Source organism: Calypte anna, chromosome 3 (genome assembly GCF_003957555.1).
Source record: "Calypte anna isolate BGI_N300 chromosome 3, bCalAnn1_v1.p, whole genome shotgun sequence".
NCBI classification, from domain to species: domain Eukaryota; kingdom Metazoa; phylum Chordata; class Aves; order Apodiformes; family Trochilidae; genus Calypte; species Calypte anna.
Window position 1 is genome coordinate 81,913,879 of NC_044246.1, and position 23,173 is coordinate 81,937,051.

A 23,173-nucleotide genomic window follows, 5' to 3' on the forward strand; every position below is an offset into this window, starting at 1 on the left:
GACATTATTTTTCTTGAGATTGCAAGGTTTGTTGGGAGAGCAGCTGAGACATTACCTGGTGCCACCAAGGATGCTGCAGCTGGAGACAGGGGAGAAAGAGGGACAGCCACTATGCAGCAATCAGAGGCTGCCTCCAAACCTTCCATCTCTTTCCTCAGTGCATTGGGGTGGCCCAGGGCCAGAGCAGGCTTAAGGTGGAAGGTGGCTGTACTTTGAACTCATGGGGGAAAGTCCTCATTGTAACAGGGCAGACTGAGTGCCCTGAGTTCTGGGACAGACGTTCTGATGGGATGGTTCATTTGAGCAAGGCCATTTAAAAAGTCTGTTGGTTTCTCCCATTTCTGCCCAGGTTGCTGACACAACCACTTTCCTCTGATAAAATAGCAGTTCCCAGCCTAGGACTCCTGAATCCCAGCAGGGGTAGAGCACTCATGGGAATGCCAGCCAGGATTCCCATGAGTCTGGAACGTGAGCAGGGGGAAAGGGAAATGTGATCAGAAAAGTCTGGGCACTGCTGCCCCAAATACTACCTCAGCTGCCCCTATCTCTTCCATCCTGCATGGAGCCTGGGTGAACACAGCCCAGCACAGCCTCCCTGCCTCTGCATGGCACCAAACAGCTTCCTCTGCATCCACCCCCATCTATGATGTCCCACCATGGCAATAAGGTAAAATGGGTTGCAGCAATGCCAGACATGAGCATATGGTGGTCTAGGGGTACAGATGATGGAAGCAGGAGTACCTATAGCTAGGGACATTGTTGTTAATGAATTGCAAGTCTGGCACTACTGGTGCCCACCAAAGAGATAAAAATTCACCTATAAATATTTCCAAAGAACCTTAAAAGTGTCCATGCCCAGTGATCAATCAATACAGTAGCATGGAAAGCACATTTATTTGCCTGTGGCTTCTCCCACCTGGGCTAGATTAAAAGGATCATATCACAACAGGAGGTAAATGAGAGCTCTGCTAGCTGAGACATGCCCAAAACCTACTCAACTGGAAAGCAGAGTTCCTACTTATGCCTTTCAATCAATACAAAGCTTGCTGCTGTTTTTTCACTTAAATTAATTGACCATAATTAACATATGAAATACTTTAAAACACTTATTTTGCATAAGCTGGAATCTACAGTCATTGTCATGAGGGCACGTCCTCTAGCTAGCCTTTGATGATGGACATAACTTAAGACTTATTTGTTGTCCCCTCTGTGGCCTAACCAGGAAAGGGGACAAGAGTGAATTCAGAAGTGTAGAAATAAAGGATCTTAAGAGTCCAATTTGAAATGTTCATCTATGTTCCTGCGAGCAATAGAGACAGAAAGGCATCTCAAGCAGGTGGGTCAGCTAATCCTAAAAAGGGGCTTAAGGCATGAAAGGATAAATTGCCCTCCAAGGAGATCTTCATCATGTCTTTGACAACAGAAGGAGCCTTGGAAATAAGCTTAGACTAGAAGCTTGCTGGTAGGAGGATTTCCACCAGATAGTAATGGTGGGAACTATTCTATGTGCTCATCAATAAAGCTTACTCCCTCTTAAGTCCAGTGGATTTAATAGGATTTAATACTCAGATCAAAATTGTACATTGTACATTTGACACTACAGCTCTCACTGGGCACACTTTCTGGGTGTACCTGATTGTGAAGAGCAGGTGGAGCAATGGATACATAAACCTGGGCCTCCAAACCCAGCTCTTCCAAGACCTCTTTGTGTAACTGGAGAGGACACCTCACTGTGTCCAACTATAAAAAGAAATATTAGTACTGCTTTACATTCAGTCAGGATCCTCAGAGCAGTCATTCACCTCAGTGATGGGAGTGTTGAGGAGCTCCTTGCTAGGCGCCAGAAGACATTTTTCTCTACACCCTCTCAAACCTGTGTACACCACTTGGTGGTCGTTTGGACATCTTAGGAAATAATTACATTAGAGTGAGGGACCCTGCAAGACTCTTACCCTAATCTGAAGATGTTGTTACCCAAACTGACAGACAAACTGCCTGAGTCTGACTTAGGAGATGACAGAGGCTACATGCAGACCATCCACATACAAATGTGGCAAAGGCAGGTAAACAAGTATGAGAGAAAAACACCTTCTAATTCTTAGGTCCTATATTTTTTGCAACTGTTTCTCTCACTCTGCATTACTTGTTTGATTATTAATTGAAGTCACACATGTTCTGGGGATCCATTTCTTCTGTATCTGTAGTTAAAACTATCATCAAAGAGGAATTTTGCTTGGGAAGAATATTTCTGCCCTTTTCCTAGGCCATTCCCTTGGATCTATTCTATTTCAGTGATTTCCGAGTCCTAAATTATTTCTCATGAGTGGTACCATGTCAGCCCAGAAATAAACTCATGTAGTGGTGTCACAGAGCCACAGCAGTTCTTTTTCTTACTCCATGTCCTTCTCTGTTACATCCATGTCCCAGAGACACTTCCACTTTGTGAAGACACATGGGAAGCCTCAATGCCACGTAAGTGCCCTGCAGTCTTTGCCAGCACGAGCAGGGGTCATCCAACAACAGTTCCTTTCTTTTTGTCACCTCGGAGGCAGGTGAGACAACACAGTCTTGGCATTCAGGATTAGAAATCAAATCCCCAAACTGTTGAGGTTTCTCGGATCCTTTCTTTCTATAAGTATTTAAGGAATAGTGTACTGCTTGTACAATTCCGTGGTCATTGTGTACGCAGGCATACACACACATATTTTTAGTCACAGTCTAAATACGGACATGTATGATGTTTTAATTTTATAAACTGGTTCATTTTAAAACATTCTGATTTGCTATGCTCACCTCTCATCCCACAGTAAGTTCTAGCCACGCCTGTATCTACCCAAGCTTCCTTGGAAGGAGATGTCTGGAAAAGCCAAAGAGACAGACACTCTCCATCTTCTGTCCTCTTGTCATGTCCTTCTTCTGAGGCAGAGTATATCAAGGCTTTGCTTGGGGTGATGATTAAAATACCCTGGTTTCTTCCAGAAATTTATAGTCTTCATAATGAGAAAAATATTTTCAAAATGCACATTGTATTTGTGAAAGGCCTTTAGAGTCAGCCTTCTGCCTCTGAGACAGGCAGCTGGGAGGAACCATGTGGGGAGATTCTGGTTGATGTTATAGGAGAGATTGGGACTCTTCCCTTATCAGTATGATATTAAGATACTTTATTTGTTACAAGTATTAACTGCTGCAGCAAAACCCAGACAAGGGAAGAACAAGTGTTCATGTAAGCATTTTTCTGTTTAAGAAAGTGAAATGATACGCTAGTAGCCAGAGGAAGTTATTAGCATGAGCCACAGTTTTCTGTGTTCAGTAAAACCTATCTACCAGAAAAAGGCAAAATAGAGATATGGTGGGTATATGGTATATAGCTGAAAAACATATGACTTGTAGTGGTATTCTGCTGAGAATTAGAGCCAAATGCTGTCCTTCCTCTTCAATGTAAACATCAACTCCTGCTGTCTTCATATACATTACTTCTGGCACTGTTTGATTCATCATAATTTCTTACACCTGTTAAAAGACTGTTCAGTCTTTAGTGTGGATGAACTTTTGTAATTACTTTATATTTATGTTGTATTTGTCAGTTAATTATATTGTGCTTACGAGGTTTGACAGCTAATTGCTACCAATTCATATAATGACACGTCTGAAATGCTTGATATTCAATTGTTTTCATAATGATGTATTTTGCTTATCTTGTATTTACACAGTAATTGCTCCAGACATGCAGCTACAGTGCCAGTTATGTGAGTTTAGTCACAAATAGAAGTCTCCAAAAGCAAAGATATGGTTTATGTTTTCCAGGCAATGGATAAAATGAAACATTTTCACTTGGTTGCAGGTATAGTAAGGGTCTCAGAGAAAAAATATGCCTTCATATGAAAGCTACAGCTAGAACCAGTCACCTCTAAGGTCCTGAAAAATATAACTGTACTACCACAACAGTGGCTGTATTATATGGGTAACCAAAAAGTTGTCCATATGTTCTGTCTGCTCAGTAGGTGTCTGGCATTGACCTATCAGTTCCCATGGCTTCCTCTACCAACAGCAAAGTTCCAGAAATTAAAGCAGGAATTCTCTTTCTCATGGGATTTTTCAGGAGCTCTTGATTTGGTTTAGCTTGAGATTTTTGTTCAAATCGCAGTACAGGGTCCAAGCCCCATGAGCATTTTCCTTAAGGCTGTGATGAGTCCACTTCAAATACAAATTCACACTTCAATAAATGTTCTGGAGCATTCTTGCACCATTTGACAAGTTAAGGGTGCCTCAGGGCACTGTGGAGGTCAGATCTCAGCCAGCCTAATATCTGAATGTCTCTTCATCAGCAAGATTTTCACCCACGACTTGTGCAAGAAATGCTTTCTCATCCTAAACAGGAGTCTGTCCCTGACCTTTAGGGTGTTGTACACCAACCACACGGGCTGTCAGGAATCCATTTCTCCTGCACTTGCAGAAAGCACAGTGGCCAGATGGATATCCCACGCTCACAGTCCCCAGCAGCAGCCTCCTGCCACCAGCCCAGTGCTTTTCACCACCATGAGGCATTATTCAATATGAGTAAGGAACCACAGCACCTTCTGCTACAAGGAAACTATTTGTTCAGTCATGCAACATTTTCTTTCCAAAGCAAACCTAGAGCCATTGTGTGAGTCATGCTGCTTTATTTTATCAGCAAGAAATTGGGCATATATTCACTGAGGCTTAATCTGAAATCTTTGCTCACCGTGGAAATGCTTCCGTTGATTTCAAGGGGTCTTAGATCAAGCTTCAGGGTCCTTAATATACTATTAAATTTTAGCCTGTCAAATTTGGTCATTTTGGGCCTTTATGGATAGCAGAACAGTTGTGTACCGAACCAAGTCATGTGGAGATTAAATAAACCCTATTGACATCAGTCTCCTGGCAGAGAATAGCAACAAGAAACAAATATTGACTTGAAAAACAATGCATGCACGGTGACATTTAGCTTGTATAAAGTGATAGTCTCCATATAAATACAAATAGCACCATTTCCCCAGAGGTGAATAAACAGTATTCATCAGTAAATATTTGTGTGTCTTTGATGTGTCTCTAAGCAGCAAGATGAGAAATTGAGACAGAAAATGCATTCACAGGTGAGAATTGAGTGCAGATTTCTCTTACACTTTTTTCTCAATGCATTTGGGAGACCATTGAAAGCAGATACTTCCTTTTCTAGCTATTAGTTTAAATGCAGAGCAACAAAACTGTAACAGACCACAGCATAATGGGTTCCTGTTGCTAGTTTTCTGACCCTGCCACTCGTGCTGTGGCTCCAAGCCTGAAATCACCCCTCAGATACAAGCCCTGAAGTACCTAGTTTAGGCATCTCATACTCATTTTCAGAAAGGATTTCTGCATGCTGGAGCCAGTGTTTCACTGCACTGTAGAGATAGGGATTTTATGGACCAGGGTTTCTTTTCAGTGGGAGTTTAAGTCACCTAAGCATCTTTAATGATGTAACACCTGTATAATGGGCTTTTTCTTCTGTATGAAGAATCAGTCGACGTTCATCAATAAGAGGAACGAGTTCACAGGCTCAGACTCTTCAGGTAGGAAAGAGAAGATTGAGGGTCTGACTGCTGACAGCAACAATCTTTGGAACCACAGTTGACACAGCAAAGGTGGCTGAGCAATAACTGTTCACCATAGGGAACGAGTCTTCCCAATGATGTGCAGTAGTAGAAACATATTTAGGTTCCCTTCAGGCCACAAAGCAATGAGGATAAAGTCGGATTTAATGTGTGTGCCATTGGCAGGTTACAGTGCTGCTGAACTGGTAGTGCTGACTCAGCATTCAGGCAGCAGGGGCAGCAGGACAAGTGAGAACAGCTTTGTGGAGAAGGACTTGGGTGTGTTGGTTGCTGAGAGGCTCAGTATGAGCTGGCAACGTGTGCTTGCACCTCAGAAAGCCAACCAGATCCTCATCTGCATCAAAAGAAGCGTGGCCAGTAGGTTAGAGGAGGTGATTCTGCCCTTCTACTCCACTCTCCTGAGACCCCACCTGGAATACTGTTCTGGAACCCCCAAGGAAGGACATGGAGCTGTTGGAGTGAGACCAGAGAAGGGCCACAAAGATGATCCAAGGGCTGGAGCACCTCTCCTGTTACAACAGGTTGAGAGAGTTGGGATTGTTCATCCTGGAGAAGAGAAGGCTCTGGAAGACCTTATAGTGGCCTTCCAGCACCTGAAGGTGGCATGTAGTAGTAGGACAAGGGGTAATGAGTTTAAACTGGAAGAGGTTAGGGTTTAGGTTAGGAAGAAATTCTCCACTAAGAGGGTGGTGAGACACTGACAGAGGTTGCCCAGAGAAGTTGTGGCTGCCTCCTCCCTGAAAGTGTTCGAGGCTAGGTTGGATGGGGCTTCGAGCAACTTGGTCTAGTTGAAGGTGTCCCATGGCAGGGGGTTGGGACTGGATGATCTTTAAGGTCCCTTCCAACCCAAACTATTCTATGATTCTTACTAGCCAGCTTTACAAATACCTGTCCCATCAGTCAAACATCATCCCAAGTGGTTTTATTTTCCTTTAAGGAGGGCTGCAAGTGCTAGAAATGCCACGCTTCTCTGCCCTCCACCCTTACAAATTACACGGAGTGATTGCAAAGCTTCGCTGCCAATGTCTGATCCAATATCTCATTATCCAAGCTGTCCTCCCACCTGTATTATAGCTGATTGCAGGTCTTAGTCACAGAGTCAATGAATAAACAGTCTGAATGGAAGTTTGAGCAGTAGGAGGAAGGGTTGTGGAGGGCCCCACAGATCCGCCACTACTCAGCATCTGTGCTCTTTTGGCTTGTGCCTGTGCATGCATCTTGCTGAACCATTCATTAAAACAAAAGGAAATAGCAGGGTGAAAAAGCCAGGACAAAATCAACACTGTAGCAGCACAAAACCTGGGGCAAATGTCTTCCCTTGGGATGGCTGCCTGTTCTGCAACACAAGATTCGAGCTGGTTGACAGATCTTCCAAGTTTTATGTTTTCCTGAAGCAGATTTTGTGTTTGTCATCTTTAAAAATCCAAAGCAGGGATAAGTGTAACCTATGAAACAACATAGGTTACAAAACTAAAAGCTTTGAAAAACTGAGTTAAAAGCACCAGAGAGGGAATGTTGGCAGCACAGCATGTTGTGAGCATCCATGCACAAATAAAACAGAAAATGCAGAGAGAAGGTCTTCTTTAGTGGTGAAAAGCATCTGAAGTTTGAGACAGTCTTAATTGTAAGTTTTCTGAAAAAAAAAATAATCAGACAACAACCTCTCTTTGTGAGAATAAATGCTAAGAGTGAGGCTTGCAATGGTCAGCAGCTTGTGCAGACCATATTCTTCTTCCCACTGTGTAGGTTATGTGCTTCCGGGGCCTGGCTATCTGCAGAGTTAGGAACTCAACAGTGATCCAAGTTCCTTCTTTGCACTGAGATGGTATCTGCTGATAAGCACAGGTGTGGAGCAGCCAAATGCTGCTGTAGGGGAACCAAGCAATGCCTCTGTCCATCTCTGTCCCAGGTATCAGGGCAGAGGATGCCAGCTTTGATTAGGCTGTCTCATACCACGAGGCTGCCCAGCTGCAGTGATGGGAAACTCTGTGGCACAGAATCTACCCCCTTTCTTGGGTATTGACCCATTTGACCCATTCAGCACTCTGTGCTAATGTGGCATGGTGTTTCTGGTACCCAAGCTAGCTTATTTCAGCATTTACACAAATACAGTCCACAAAGAAACAATCTTTTCTGCACTGTCAGGAACAGATTTATGGTGGAAGAAAGTTTCTACATCCATCCCCTCTGGAGAAAGAGGAGGCCCAGGGAGAGTCTTCCCACCACAACTTGATGGCAAAGAAGGCACTTACACGTTTTGACAATGTGGGACTATACAGCTGATTACTATAAATCTAGAAAGCTACTCATGTCTCTTGGCTCTATGGTATGGGGCAATACAGCTTCTGATGTTCATAGGTTAGAGATTTCGGGATTTAAGGCAGTGCCTGAAAGTGAAGTGACTGACAAGGAATGAACTGAACCTTACATGGGTGTTTTGTGTAGTGTAAAACAAAAGGGACTTTTTAAATGTACAGTGCTAAGGGTCTCAAATGTTAAGAGATTATGAGTTTTAAGGTTATCTTTTATTTTGATAGTTTCTTTAAAGCAAATGTTTATAACTTTAGAGTATTATTTATTACAAATTATTACAACTAAGTAGGTGTCTACTCTAGCTGTTTACAAGTGATCTGGATGTTTTACTATTACCAGATAATTTTATTTATGTCTGATGAAAGAAAGGATGAAATCTGTGTTGAGTCCTAGTTCATAACAGATTGCAGCTCAGTAGCATCTTACAAGCTCCCCTGCCTAAGATTTACTATTTTTTTCTATTGAAAGTAGATAAAAATGAGTAATCATCTGTGAGTGGTAATTATACTCTGCTTGTGGGAGGAAGCATGGTTTGAAGATCATCACTAATTATTGTTTCTCATTTGCATGTGCCAAGATCTAAACCAGAAAAGCACACATCTAAAGTGTGATCCTAGATGGATTTCTTTAAAAATAACTTTGCAAAACTGCTAGCTTGTGGTCTTTCATTGACTCCTGATCAGATTTAGTCAGACCCAGGTTTGCAGTGGTTAGGCAAAAGGGTGCTTTTTCAAATGAGTTAGTTACACCACGGCAAAACTCATCCTGGAGACTCTTTAAGTAGTTTTAAATGGGTGTACATCAATATGGCTTAAGAATGTGCCTTACTAGTTGAAAATAAATCAGTAAACCTACCCCAAAGTGTTCAACAAACAGTGCACAGCTTCTTATAACTGAAATCTCAAGTTAGAGTATTATTGTTTTCAATTTTCATCATAAACATCTGGGAAGCATTTATGAAGGGCCTGGAAAGAGTCTGTAGGAAGCTGCATATCTGTAGCAAACTGCATCATTGCATAAATTTTGTTAGAGGTGAGTGCAGCTAGGAATTTCAGCAAAAATAACCCCAATTTTTTCCCATTTTAAGGATGTTAAGGCTGGCATCTGGGGTGTACTGAAGGAGAGGAGTCTTTTTCCTGACCTCACCTTCAGCCAGAGCCTCTCTTGCCCCTCTAGAGAGAAGGTATTGATGGGCTGCTGTTAGCACCATGGCTTTTGGGGAGGCATCACCTCTCCTCTCCCATAAATTTTCTCCTAGGCTCATAACTGGAAAGGAAATCCTCCAGGTTGGCAGCGTCCTCTGGGAAAGGAGGTTCACCAGCCCTGGCAAACTGAGGGAGATCCACTTTCTGATGCTGTCAAAACATGATGCTAAAACATCATGGTCAAGTGGGCAGTCATCCTAAGCCCTTCAGCAAAAGATCTGGTGAGCAACAAAACAGCAGATGCAGGGGCAGAAGTAACAGAGCTAAAGCACCAGTTTGCAGCTTGACATTTCACAAAGCTCAGCAGCAGCATTTAGTTTTCTATGGATAGCATGCAGAGCCACTAGGGTAAATATGTGCACACAGAACTGGCCTGCCATGGTTTTTCTCTTGCACAGGTGATAGGACACCTGTCCTCACCTCATTGCCTAGAGGAGGTGAGGAGTAGCTACCAAAGCCATCAGGTGTGGTGCAGGCATCAATACAGCAGCACTAGGGTGCTACACCTCTCTGTCCCCTGAGTCCCCATGCCAGCCACCATGGGGAAAAGAGCCTTTTTCCCCAGGCTTGACAGGTGGCAAGTTTGACTTGAGTGGTCTGGTCTGAGCAACAGGTTGGGTTATTGCCCAATTTTGGATGAGCAATGCATAGACTCTTTTATCTTTGTTAATTCTTCTCCCACTTCTAGTCTTTTCGTCAACCTTGAGCCTCCCTTTCTTCATCCCATTCTCCTCCCAGATGTACAACCCTGCTCAAATAACCTCCTCCCCACTGATACCAGCTTTACAACATCCATGCCCGAACCCGGTATTTCTGAGGTGGCTGCACAGGCAAGCTCAGCTCTATATGCAGTGATTGAGGTGCTGTGGGTCTTGCAAGGCTGTTCTCCCAAAAAGCCCCCAGTGCTCCCCTCCACTTACCTGTGAATTTCAGCCACTTCTCACACAACTCAGTCTCAACCGCCTGCAAAACCCAGCCATCCCTGGGGGCACCATCTGGGTCTTTTGTCAGGTGGTATCTGGTATCTGTCAAGTTCTGTGATTTCTCCTGTTGGTACCCAGCAGTGTCCACTGTTCTGTTCACCTAGCCCATCTTCTGGCCAGGAGCAAGCTGGGGTGTCCCTGCAGCCCTAGCAGTCTTCATTACACAAACACCCTGGAAAACAGGCTGCAGGCCATCATACCCTTGATGAAAATGTACTGTGCTCTGGTTATTTACATCAGGGCAAGCACATGTATGAGAGCAGTCAGCTGCCCACAGATACAAACACAGCAACAACTGTGCCTCCACACACCTTGCTTAGCACTGAGTTCCTCTGATCTGTCTTTCCATCCTGCTGCTTTGTTCACTGGTGAGCACAGGGATGATCTAAGATGAAGGTAAAATTCATAGTTCATACAAACTTCACAATAACTTCATTCTCAGGCTCGTTCAGTCAATGTGGATGAAGGGTATGTCCTTAAACCTGAGTCAGCCCCATAGTGCAGCTAGGAATCACAGAATCATAGAATTGGCTGGGTTGGAAGGGACCTCAGAGATCATCGAGTCCAACCCTTGAACCACCGTTGTGGTTGCTAGACCATGGCACTGAGTGCCACATCCAGTCTCTTTTTAAATATCTCCAGGAACGGAGAATCCACTACTTCCCTGGGCAGCCCATTCCAATGCTTGATCACTCTCTCCATAAAGAAATTCTTTCTAATATCTAACCTAAACTTCCCCTGGCACAACTTAAGACCATGCCCTCTTGTCTTGCTGAGAGTTGCCTGGGAAAAGAGACCAACCCCCCCCTGGCTACACCCTCCTTTCAGGGAGTTGTAGAGAGTGATGAGGTCTCCCCTGAGCCTCCTCTTCTCCAGGCTGAACAGCCCCAGCTCCCTCAGCCTCTCCTCATAGGATCTGTGCTCGAGTCCCTTCACCAGCCTGGTTGCCCTCCTTTGGACCCGCTCTAGGACCTCGATATCCTTCCTGAACTGAGGGGCCCAGAACTGGACACAGTACTCGAGGTGTGGCCTCACCAGAGCTGAGTACAGGGGCAGAATCACTTCCCTGGACCTGCTGGCCACGCTGTTCCTGATACAGGCCAGGATTCCATTGGCCTTCTTGGCCACCTGGGCAAACTGCTGGCTCATGTTCAGCTTCCTGTCAATGCAGACTCCCAGGTCCCTTTCTGCCTGGCTGCTCTCCAGCCACTCTGTCCCCAGCCTGTAGCGCTGCATGGGGTTGTTGTGGCCAAAGTGCAGGACCAATTTCCCAAAGTTCTTACAAAATTTCAGGTCCTGCACAAGAATGGCCATTTCATTGATTGTCCTATCACAATTTATGCAGTTGTAAGGCAACTGCAGTTGTAAGGCACGACTCACCTTTTGATAGTTTGCCTTCATTTTGCTTACAATACAGCTGGCATCAACTCCTCATGCTGTGAGTGTGAATACAAGCTGCCTGGTGAGAGCAAGATTTTATTTTGCTGACAATCCTGCCACAGATCAATGTGATTATGACCAGCTTCACTTTCTCAGCTTCTGGGTTCCTCTTTTCCCAATATAGGATGTTGCAGACAGGATCAGTGCCTGTATAAATTGCAGGCAATTAGGACTGCTGCCATAACATGACCTCTGCAGCAATAAGATCATCAGAAGCCGAGAACAACACCATTATGTCAGAATATAATACAAAACACTGGGAAACCTATCATCTTCAATTAGCTCAGCTCTATCAGTTGGCTACCAAGGAGCCATGAAGTCCAAGAAGACCAACAGGCTTTACAAGAGCAGGATGATCTAAGCAGTTGCAAGATCTTGCAAAATAAACTTGAAGGTTTGAATTTCAATGCTTTGTATATGAGCTTGGAATCACTGAATCACAGAATCATTCAGGTTGGAAAGGACCTCTGAGATCATCAAGTCCAACCCTTAAAGAAGACATCCTTTTTGAGATAACAAGGAAGTATCAGAAGTGCAGTGTCTCCATAGTTTGAAATGTTATCATAAATTTGCTAGGTCATATTTTCTATAAGCTAGCCATCTGTCTCACAAAGATTTCCATAGATTCTTGCCCTTCACAGCTACTACAGTTGCAAAACTGGAAGTGAGAAGCACTCAAACCAATTCAGGATTTAATAAAGTCAAATTGATTTATTGCTGCCAAGGGAACGAAGATGTATCACTTGCACAGTGCTGTAGCTACCTAAAGGAAATGTAAAACCACAGATGTAAAAGAACTGACCTGCCCTGTGCACACACTCACATCCATGTGTGCACGTGCAAACACACACACTCACACAAATGTGCAAAACCATTTCTCCTTGTTCTCTCCAAGTGATATTACTCCATTTTCTATGAAATAGTGAAAAGTTCAGTGGCCAAGGAGTTGAGGTCAGTCCATCAGAAATTCAGAATATTCTGCTCCACAGTGGTCCTCTGTTGAGAAGGAGGAGATGTTTTTTGGCAGGAGCAGACATGGTCATAGCAATCTCACAGCCTAAACCTGTCCAGTTGCTTTTAATCCATAATAAATCATCCTCTTCCCCCTTTCCTCCTTCCGGACAGCACTCAGTGCCATTACCAATAATCTGCTAATGTAAAATGTGATTGATTCCTGCTTGGAGGAACTCAGATGATTTTTTTCCCCACCAGATCTGTGAAATTAGTCTTCATGTGTAAAATTCACTCTGTATGAAGTGACTGACAGCCTAAAGTGATACAGCTGCAAAGTGTAAACAGGGCAGTGCTTTTTAGTGAGAGCACTTTAAATAAGACAGCTGTGTTATTAATGTCCCTTCCAAGAAGTCACTTGTAAAAGCACAATCAATTACTGTAGTGATAGTAATATTATACGTAGCAATAGTAAGGAAATGACAGATATTGGAAACCAGGTACTATTTTTACAAGATAGTAAGATTTTTCCTGTCAATGTTCATGGCTTTTTCACTAGGTTCTTTGCAGCTGGTTTCTCTACATTTTAGGTCATAAATGACCTAACACTCAGAATGTAAGCTGTCCAAGACTGTGTTTTCATGAGACCAAATCTCAGAGTCCCTTAGCCTGTTCTCCAGTGTCCCAGTCACACCAACTTTGCCTTTCACGTAGCTTCAGCTGAGAAGCTGATCCTAGAGCTGCCCTGGCCAGACCAGAAAATTATTGTGAAGAACATGAAGCCACCTCAGTTCCCCAAGGTAATCCTAAACTAAGCAACTAATCCCCTTAAATTGGGATTGCCCCATCAGGCTTTGCCTTCTGGATAACAGCCTGGGGCTTTTTGTTATGGTTTGGACTACATGGTCCCTGACTCTGCTCAGGGACTGCCAGGTAGCACCAAAGACAGGCAGCAAACAAAGTATTAAAATACAAGATCTACAAAAATATAAATGACCACAACCCCACCTGCATTTTTAAAGATTAATGATAAGTATTTAAGTCCTGCCCTGTATTAGTAAGCAAAGTCAATCACTGACATCTTCCAGTAAACCCTTCCCCTTCTAAAAACCCATCTCTTTTCTGGTCCAAAATATTCCATGTAGGTGCCTTCTAATTCAAAAGCAGAGAGATGAAAGTTGGACAAGCAAAGACAGTGTGGGACAGGTGGGGGCACAGGCACCATGGGAGGTTGGAGATGAGCCCTGGATGAGCTGCTGGAGGTATCAGCTGGGAGGTGGCAGCAGATCAGGGGAGCATCAGCTTGCTCTGGTGTAGGAGGGGAGGACCTAGGAGTTGGATAGCAAGGGCTGAGGGACAGTGTGTGCTCTGGGAGCCAGGAACCAGGATTACATTGTGTAGAAACAAAGATGGCTTGGAAAGGGGCACAGCAAGGGAAACAGGAGGAGAAAGGAAGCAATGTTACTAATTAATGTTACTAATTACTAATTAATGGTATAATGCCAGTGTGTACCCTCAGCATGTGGGTAGGTGTTGAGAAGAGCAGACTTAAGCTGGAGAGGAAACCTTCAGCCCAACATCTCCAGACCTTTCACTGTTTAAATATACTTCCTTAATAATTATGCTGGTTTAATACAGTTCTTGTATGTGGTATTTGTATTGTCTCCATTTCTAGGGGCTCATTTCCTGTAAGGAGCATGGGAATTAAAACCAAACAACTGGCAGTGATGGGTTTTGACACGAAATGATGAGCCTGACTGGTCTAAGGTACCTGCAGGCTGGTATTCTGCAGAGAAGATGTTTTGTTTATATTTTTACTTTCATTAATTATTGCAGTGGTTTTCCAAGGGAGAAAAAAAATGTCCCTGCTGAGAAGCAAACTGTCTTAAACAACCAAAGTGCCCTGTGTGACTGTGTGATCAGCAGCATCCTTTGTCCTAATTAAGCCTGGTACTTGGGTCTGGTGAAGTGTGGTAGGGTTTGTTTAGAGATGAACTCTCTTAGGTAAGGAGGAATTTCTTTTTCAATGTATCCTTGTGTTGCAGAAAGTGGATAGGGGTCAGAAAGTATTCCCTAGGGCTAGGTCAGTGTGAAAGGCCATTTGAGGAGAGAACAACAGCAATTCAGTTCCTACTGGGTTAAAGTTGCATAGAGGCAGTGCCCAGCAGTGATGACTGCAGAGACCACCCAAAATTCTGGGACCATGAAACAAAAAGGGCCCCAGAGAAGTGATGGACAAGTAGAAAAAAACGCACATCAAGAAGCAGCAGGAGCTCTCTTGTTTATGAACCACATCAATAAATGGTTGTGAAGGATGTGTGAATTGCATGGTGGCTTCCAGTGCCTTTGAGTGTGCTTGTGGACCAGGGCACACTTGCGAAGTGATGAGGCTGAGGAAAGAGTATGGATTGCAATTGCTTCTGGTCCATGCTCAAGAAGCAAAGAGAGGTAGAGAGAGTCTCTTTGCTTTATCCTCTCTGGTCAGAGTGTCAGACATACTCAAGGTGCAAAGTAGCAGAATCAAGATTCCCAGACAGAAAAGATTCCCATGGACAACTGGTGAAGAAGGTTTGAGCTGAAGTTTTGGCATTAGCCTTAAGTTACAAAATTGGTACTTCCAATGCAGTAACACCCTGAAGACAGATGAAATTTCATCTGGCCTGTCCAGTCTATTCTACAAACTAACTATTGCAATCAAACTTGATATCTTCTCCAAAGCTATCGATACTTTAAAGCAGTTTCTGAAGAGTGGAGTATAGTTTGGAGGGCAGGGGGAATGGAAGCTTCTGCTATCACTTGGGTAGAATTTAAAACTCACATTTTGATAACCCAGTGTCTACAATGATACAGACCTGCCTTCCTAGAGCCTTTCTGCAAATAACAGGCTTTTTTTCCTGAAATTTCTATTTTTTATTGTTCCTCATTCAGAAGCCAGCACTCCAGTTTCTGAGTAAGAGCATATGTGCACAGAGCTAAGCAGCTGAGTAGCTTTAGATTCATAATTCCTCATACAAATTCTTAATTCCTCATTAGCTTGCATGTGCAAACTTTCCCTCAGAGCCCAATCCAAGTCCCACTGGTGTCAGTGCGAATGGATTTTACGTCTCAAATTTAGCCATCTAAAAATCAGGCATTTACTCTAAATGCAACTGTGAAGGAGCCACATGTAGTCAAATTAGAGAAAGATCAGCATTTCCAGGATGTGATTCACACCATCTGCCTCAAAGTCTTGTCTTGAGAGGGTACAAGTGCATTTCTGGCAGCCACAATCTCATTCCCCTGACTGTCAAGGGAACCTAGAGGAGTCCTTACTCTTTGATAAGTAAAGCCAGGGGAAGGAATCTTTGTTTATTTTAATAGAAAAGGACACAGACTTTCAGTTTTTACATCCTTTATGCCAAAAAAATTCACAAACAACTAAGCAAGGACCCAGAGGGTATCCCAAGTTCCATCCTACAGACTGCTAACTCTGCCTTCAGTCAGCATATAGGATGTATGACAAAGGCATATAAACTCCTGAAACCTTTTTTTAAAAAATGATTGTTTGGACCTTATAGGTGCACAGGGAGCCTGACAAGGAGCAGAGTTTCATAGAAATCTCAAGGCAAAGGCAACAGCTTTTTGTCTGCCTCCTCTAAGGACACACACAGTGAGGTATGTGAAATGTCAGGAATAATCAGACAAAAGTATATAAGCTCCTAGCAACACTAATGTGCTGTGTAAAACCAAGCATTTGCCATAAAGCTTTAAACATTGTTTGAAAGCATCGTGTTAAAGGTAACCTGAGTAATTCTTAAGTTTGGTTTCCAAGATACTAATACAGACATGGATATGAAAAAGCAGAATTGAAAATATGAAATGCTGGCCTGCCTTTGCAGAGGCTGCTCTGTTTCTTTATTCTGAAGGTGATATATATAAATAATTTTCCTCTCTCATATAGCAATTAAAAAGAAAAGGCAGATTTCCTCAGCCCTTCATCACCTGGAGCCTATTTAACAAACAGGAAAAGGACCAGCTCCCAGTAGCAATAATTCACAGACATCATAGAAATGTTCATTGGAAGGGCACTCAGAAGGGCCTTTAGTTCAACCTCCCACTTTGAGATCTCCAAAACCACAGGAGAAATAACCAGTTCATGCTAGCAGGAGATCTGGCCAAAAGTGTCCTTTAGAGAAGAAAAGGAACAAACTATGAATGCAGAGGAAAAGGGAAAGAAAAGACAGGAGAGGAGAAAAGAAGGGAAAGCAGACCAAAGTTTTTCTGTCAGGTGGCAATTATAGAAGCAAAGGACTTCTCTGCCAAAAGGTGAGATATTTCTAGGTTCACTAACACATATGTTTTCATCTTCTAGGAAAACAATGAACAGGAGGAAACCTGGAAGGTTTTTGCTGCTCTGTTGAATATGGGATTATAATTTTAAAAATTACACCTGAAGTATCTCTGTCCCTCTTTCAAATGGGTGACTTCTGAACCTGGAACTATTTGTCACCTGAAGCAGCAACATCTTCTTTCACTGTGCATCCTGGAGGGGAAAATGAATTTCACAAATTGCACCACTGAAGCCAATGTGGCTGCAAAGCCAAAAACAGTGACTGAAAAGATGCTCGTTACCCTGACCTTGGCCACAATCACAACCTTGACCATGCTGCTGAATTCTGCTGTAATTGCAGCCATCTCCACAACCAAGAAGCTCCACCAGCCAGCAAATTATTTGATATGTTCACTCGCTGTGACAGATCTCCTTGTTGCTGTTCTCGTCATGCCCTTGAGCATCACTTACATAATGATAGATAAATGGACTTTGGGATACTTCATCTGTGAGATCTGGCTCAGCGTCGACATGACCTGTTGCACGTGTTCAATCCTTCATCTCTGTGTCATTGCTCTGGACAGGTACTGGGCGATCACAGATGCCATCGAATATGCCAGGAAAAGAACGGCCAAAAGGGCTGGGCTGATGATAGCCACCGTGTGGACTATCTCCATTTTCATATCCATGCCCCCTCTGTTCTGGAGAAACCACCACAGCGTCAATATTGCCGGCGAGTGCCGCATCCAGCACGATCACGTCATCTACACCATTTATTCCACATTTGGGGCGTTTTACATCCCCTTGGCTTTGATCCTCATCCTCTACTACAGAATTTACCACGCTGCAAAGAGCCTCTACCAGAAGAGGGGTTCCAGCCGCCACCTCAGCAACAGGAGCACCGACAGCCAAAACTCCTTTGCCAGCTGCAAGCTCACGCAGACATTCTGTGTCTCAGACTTCTCCACATCCGACCCAACCACGGATTTTGACAAAATCAATGCTCCGGTGAGGATTCCTCCTTTTGAGAATGACCTGGACCTGGCTGGTGACCGGCAGCAGATCTCCACCACCCGGGAGCGAAAGGCTGCTCGCATTCTGGGGCTGATTTTAGGTGCTTTCATTTTGTCCTGGCTGCCCTTTTTCATCAAGGAGTTGTTAGTGGGCCTCCACATTTGCACTGTCTCTCCAGAGTTAGCAGACTTCTTGACCTGGCTTGGATATGTCAACTCCCTTATCAACCCCTTGCTGTACACTAGCTTTAATGAAGATTTCAAGCTGGCCTTCAGAAAGCTCATCAGGTGTCGAGAGCATACTTAAAAATACTGGGAAATTATGATGATGATGACGTGACTCCTGGCCTTAACAACGAGCCATTTCCCTTGATAAAGGGGCTTTTTGTGTTTGCCTATTTTGCTCGACTTATCTTTAGCCTGTAATTCATTCTGCCTTTTTTTACCTCTAGTGTTATTCATTGTAAAGAATTTTCAATAAATTTATTCTACAACGGAACAGATTTTTTAGCAATGAAACAATGACAAAAAAGAAACTGCTAGATGCTCATGTTTAAGACATTTTGTGTAATTAATGATTCAAGAATCATACAATGATAATCTCTTTTATACTTTTTTCATTTAAGAATCAAATGTCTAAATCATTATGCCTTGTAGTGATATAAAGGCTTATAGCCCGAACCCCATGAATACATATTTACATATTCAAAAATTAATAAACACTTCATGGTCATGACAGCTAAACAGCAAATCTTCACTGTGGCATACTGTGAAATCTGTGACAGCCATTTAGAAAGAGAATTACCAGCATTTCCAGCTTGGCCTAAGGTAGAATAAAGCGTTCCCTTCTTTGGGAATATGCTCCCAAAATAGAAAGCAAAGTTAAGTTCACTCAGTTGAAAAAATGAGTCCCATTTTGTACTCCAAAGTAATTGTTTAAGTGGCTTTTTGTGTAAGATTCTGGATTTATGTTCAAAGTATTGGACAGGCATCTGTCCACTTTATTTGGCAGTGGAGAGGATGTAGCTAGCAAGTGTCACACTTGTAAGACCAGCTGCACATCTGGCTGGTCTGATTTTTAATGCCATTAGCCATGTTTCTTCAGGGCTCAGGCCTGGTCCCTTGGTCACTTCTGAGGTGGCATTATTCATTTGTCCTATATTTCACCTGGACCTTGTGGTGCACAACCCTATGGATCAACTGGATCTTACCCCTCCAAGTTAACTGGATAGCTTCTCAGAGGACCAAGAACATACAGAAATTTGGAGACATCTTCTAAAACCAAATTGTTTGCTATTTGAACAACAGAAAAAAAATAGGGAAAATAATTCTTTTAAATACCAGTCTGTATGTCTGCCTTACCATCATCCTACAATTCATAATGTCATTCTTGTCAGCTTAACTGATGACTGGGTCCTCTAACAGGATTTCTTCTAGGAGAACTTCATGGAGTTACTTCCTTTGTTTTGAGAGACAGCTAAAACCTCCTGTCTTCTGTGCTTATGAACGTTAAAATGTCCTGGATCAGATATTTTGGAAATCAGGCAGAGAAGGGGCAAAATCAGAGCTGAGAATCTGATACCGTTCATTATATATGATATATATGACTATCTGATATAGTCCATTATATATGATTATTATAATGACATAATAATATAATCTCATAAGCACCATTTAAATATTGGTTACTTACCTCTCACCATGATTTTCTTCCCTGTCCTATTTTCTGGAAAATTCTTTGAACTATACTGATACCCCATACAGAAAATACCACATACATCAACCTGACATTCAATAACAGTGAACTATAGCATGGCAGCTCCAAATCTGTCAAACCAGATATTAGAGGTAGGAAAAGTGTTATAACAGCACTGGAAACCATCTCTGAAAAATGTTTTGAAAATGTACAAGATGACAATCATTTTTCTTATCAAGAGTGAAGGAAGTGTAAGTAACATGAGAGTAATAAACTCCAGATGGAACTGAGATATTACATCCTTATTTCTGAGAGAAAGCATTCAGGTGGAAAGATACAGTGCCACAAGATGAGTGTAAATCAAGTTGGAAGGCAACAAAGGTGCTTTCCTACATGCAGTGGGATTCTGTTTAAGGACTCCAGGTTTCTCATGCCTGAGTTTAGGAGGTTTATCTCCAGCTGCCCTTCTGAAGCAATTGTCACAGCTGCCTCCTCCAGTTGCCTTTAGGTTCCCTACGAGCAAACATCAATGCCTAAAAAGAGGGAAAAAATAATCTCAGCCACTGAAAATGTCTTCTAGTGAGGAATCCCAGAGATCCATTATGGTTTTTCCTTTTTGCAGCTTGTTGGAGGTGGAAACTGTTGATTAAAGATGGGGAAGAGTGGTCTTACTCTGCATATCTATAAAACTTCCAAAGCAGTTCCCCAGAGTATATATGGTATTAGGAAAAAAATACCTGGGAGTTAAAATAAAATGTACTATCTGTAAGAAGTGCTGTGGAATAATTTTATTTTTCTTTCAGCAAGCTCAATAGAAATGAGGAATAAATAACAAGGACTGTGCATAATTTCCCCAAACAAGGTGACTATCGGGGGACAGACAGGAGGCACAAGAAGTTGTTGGTAGAAGACTGTGGGTTTTGGGTCCCTCAGGTAGTTTGCTGCTCTGCTACAGGCATGCCCAGCTACAGTAATGATCAGAAAGGGAAATGTAAATGTCAGTTTGAATCATAGAATTTTCAGGGGTAGAAGGGACCTGTAAGATCATACAGTTCCAACCCTCTGCCATGGGCAGGGACACTTCCCATAGATCAGGTTGCTCAGAGCCCTGTCCAGCCTGGCCTCAAAAACTTCCAGGGCTGGGGCTTCCACCACCTCTCTGGGCAACTTGTTCCAGTGTCTCACCACCCTCATGGTGAAGAACTCCTTCCTAAAATCCAATCTAAATCTCCCCTCCTCTAGTTTGAATCCATTCCCCCTGGTCCTATCACTACCTGACATCCAAAAAGCCCCTCACCAGCTTTCTTGTAGGCCTCCTTTAGATACAAGGATCACCCCAGGGTGCTAGATGATGTTGCTAGATGGTGCTGAGATGTGGCAGGAGCTGCACCTCAGCCAGCTTCTTTGGGTCTGTCTCTGAGCCCTGAGTTCAACTGTGAGGTGGACTGCATGTTGGGTCTGTGCTAGGTGAGAAGAGGAGGGACTGATGAAACTGGTGAAAGGTGTTTCAGAGAGGAAAACCAACAAAATGAGATAGGCTGACAGCTCTGACTACTACTACTAAGGGCATGTTGATACACAGAGTAATTTAGGTTGGTAGGAGTCTCTGGAGGCCAAGCCCAGCCCCCATTAACATTAACCCTCAAAGTGGGACCAGCCCCATAGCCAGACACTGCTGCTGGCACAGTCCCTTTTCTCATGGAAAAGTAACAGCTCAGTTAATTCTGTCACCTACACTGATGTGGTTTTAAAACCAGTATGGCTGAAGGATCAGAAATGGTGAACACGACCTTCACAGCACCTATTGCAGGTAGTTAGAAATGTTTCAGAGACAAGTAGGAAAGCTGTAAAATACAGGAGATGTTTCCTCTTCATTTCTAATGTCTTTCTTTTAGTATCTCCACTATTACCACTCGAACTACTGATTAGGTTGAAGACTGTATTCAATTTTAGTATCTAGAGGTAATTAACAGGAAAACAGATGGATGGCTAATTTTCATGCTTCCCTGTTAAATAACGACTCACCACTCACTGCCAGCTGACTACTGCTTTTCTAATTAAGCCATTAACTAAACAGAGCTATGTTTTCCAACAAATGCCACTGGACTGATGAAAATGTCCTGTACATCTTCCCCATGCTCAGACTAACAGTCAGGAACAATTTCAAAGGTTGTTTACTTAAAACAATTTGACTTGATCAGAAATTACCTGTTGTCTCATGGAATTAAGAACTTTTTCTAGTCTAGCACCAATGTTTGGCAATGCCACTTTTTGCTGTGTTAAATATCTGCTGTTTTTGCAAAGGGTTTGGAGACATTTCTTAAAATTTTACTTCTTGCCCTTTCATACCTAGGATGGATCAGACACAGCCACACCACACTCTGAAATCCAAGCTCTTTCCAGCAAGCAACTAATGATGTACTGAAGACCTTCAGCTCATGTCCATCTTCCTTAGCTCCTCTAAAACATCTTTCCTCCTCAAAGTCTTATTTTCCCTAATGCTCCCCTTGCATAGTTGTCTTCCTACCTTTTCTTCTGTATTTCTCAGCAGATTTTTACTCCCCTTTCCTTTCCTCTCTACAGCAGGATTCATACAGGCCTGTGTGTCATTTCAGTGTATTTTCTCTGGGAGTTATTTCCTCCTATCTTTACACCCCCAATTCACCATCCTGCCTTTGGGTTTCTGACTCTCTCTAATCCCTACATCTATCATGGTCCTCTGTCCCTGTCTCAGCTCTGTTATCGGGATTCCCATGACTGTGGATGTTCAAGTCTGTCATTTTTTTCTCTGCCTTACACATGCCCAGACCATATCCAGAAGTTTTTCACTCTATGTAAGCAGGCAGAGCTTTGGAGTGAGTTCATACATCCCCAACCCTGAAGATCTGTTAACCAGTTGGCCTTCCCAAGATATATACTTTTCAATGCTATTTTTCCTGCTATTTTTATCTTGTCACCCTCCTTCTGCACCCTATCTTTGTTGTTCCCTTTCTATCATATTAAAAATGACCCACACATTATCATTTTAGGGACCTATATCTTCACTTTTAGGAAGCTGTACCTGCACAGGGAACTGAGGTTGCACTCAGCTCCTGCTCCTCTGCCTGTCCCAACCTCACCTCTCTTCTCTGAAAACTGTTCTCACCACCTCCTTGGAGTGCAACATCATTTCTCTTCCTTACAGCTGATGAGGTTTTTCCTTCTCAAACCCACATCTGATGTGATGTTTGAAATTAAAATACTCAACATGGGCAGTGGAGGAATTATTGTGTGTGTATTGTCTGTCCTTTTTCTCCAGCTTTCCCACATAGATTACATCATTTCCCAAGGTGAGCTCTCTCTCCCTAGTGCCCAGCACATCCTAGACACAGTAAAAATGGCTAAGAGCTGCCTATGTCCTGAGACAATTAGATTAGGTTCCTCCACATCCCTTTAAAGATGTGGTTTCACCACCACACCAATGACCCAAGCTGGTTGCAGCACATGAGATTAATTTTGTTCATTTGCCTGGATGGAGATAGATGATGGGATTGAGCTTTCCAAAACAAAGTCCTTGTTTTGCCAGGTTTATGTAAAAGGCTGACACTATTCAGACTTCATGGACATGTACCTGAACTGTCCAGTTTTCCATGGCTGTCACTTCTTGATCCT

At 43.0% G+C, this 23,173-nt stretch overlaps 1 protein-coding gene across 1 annotated transcript; it reads left to right on the forward strand.

Moving 5' to 3' along the window:
* The first annotated feature begins 16,969 nt into the window (after positions 1–16,969).
* Positions 16,970–18,133, forward strand: HTR1E (5-hydroxytryptamine receptor 1E). The gene has a single exon (XM_008495379.2). It carries the CDS (start codon positions 17,039–17,041, stop codon positions 18,131–18,133), a length of 1,095 nt encoding a protein of 364 aa, XP_008493601.1. The 5' UTR covers positions 16,970–17,038.
* The last annotated feature ends 5,040 nt before the right edge of the window (positions 18,134–23,173 follow it).

Coding starts and splice junctions, on each gene's coding strand:
- HTR1E (XM_008495379.2), top strand. CDS start 17,039: ATGAATTTCACAAATTGCACCACTGAAGCCAATGTGGCTGCAAAGCCA.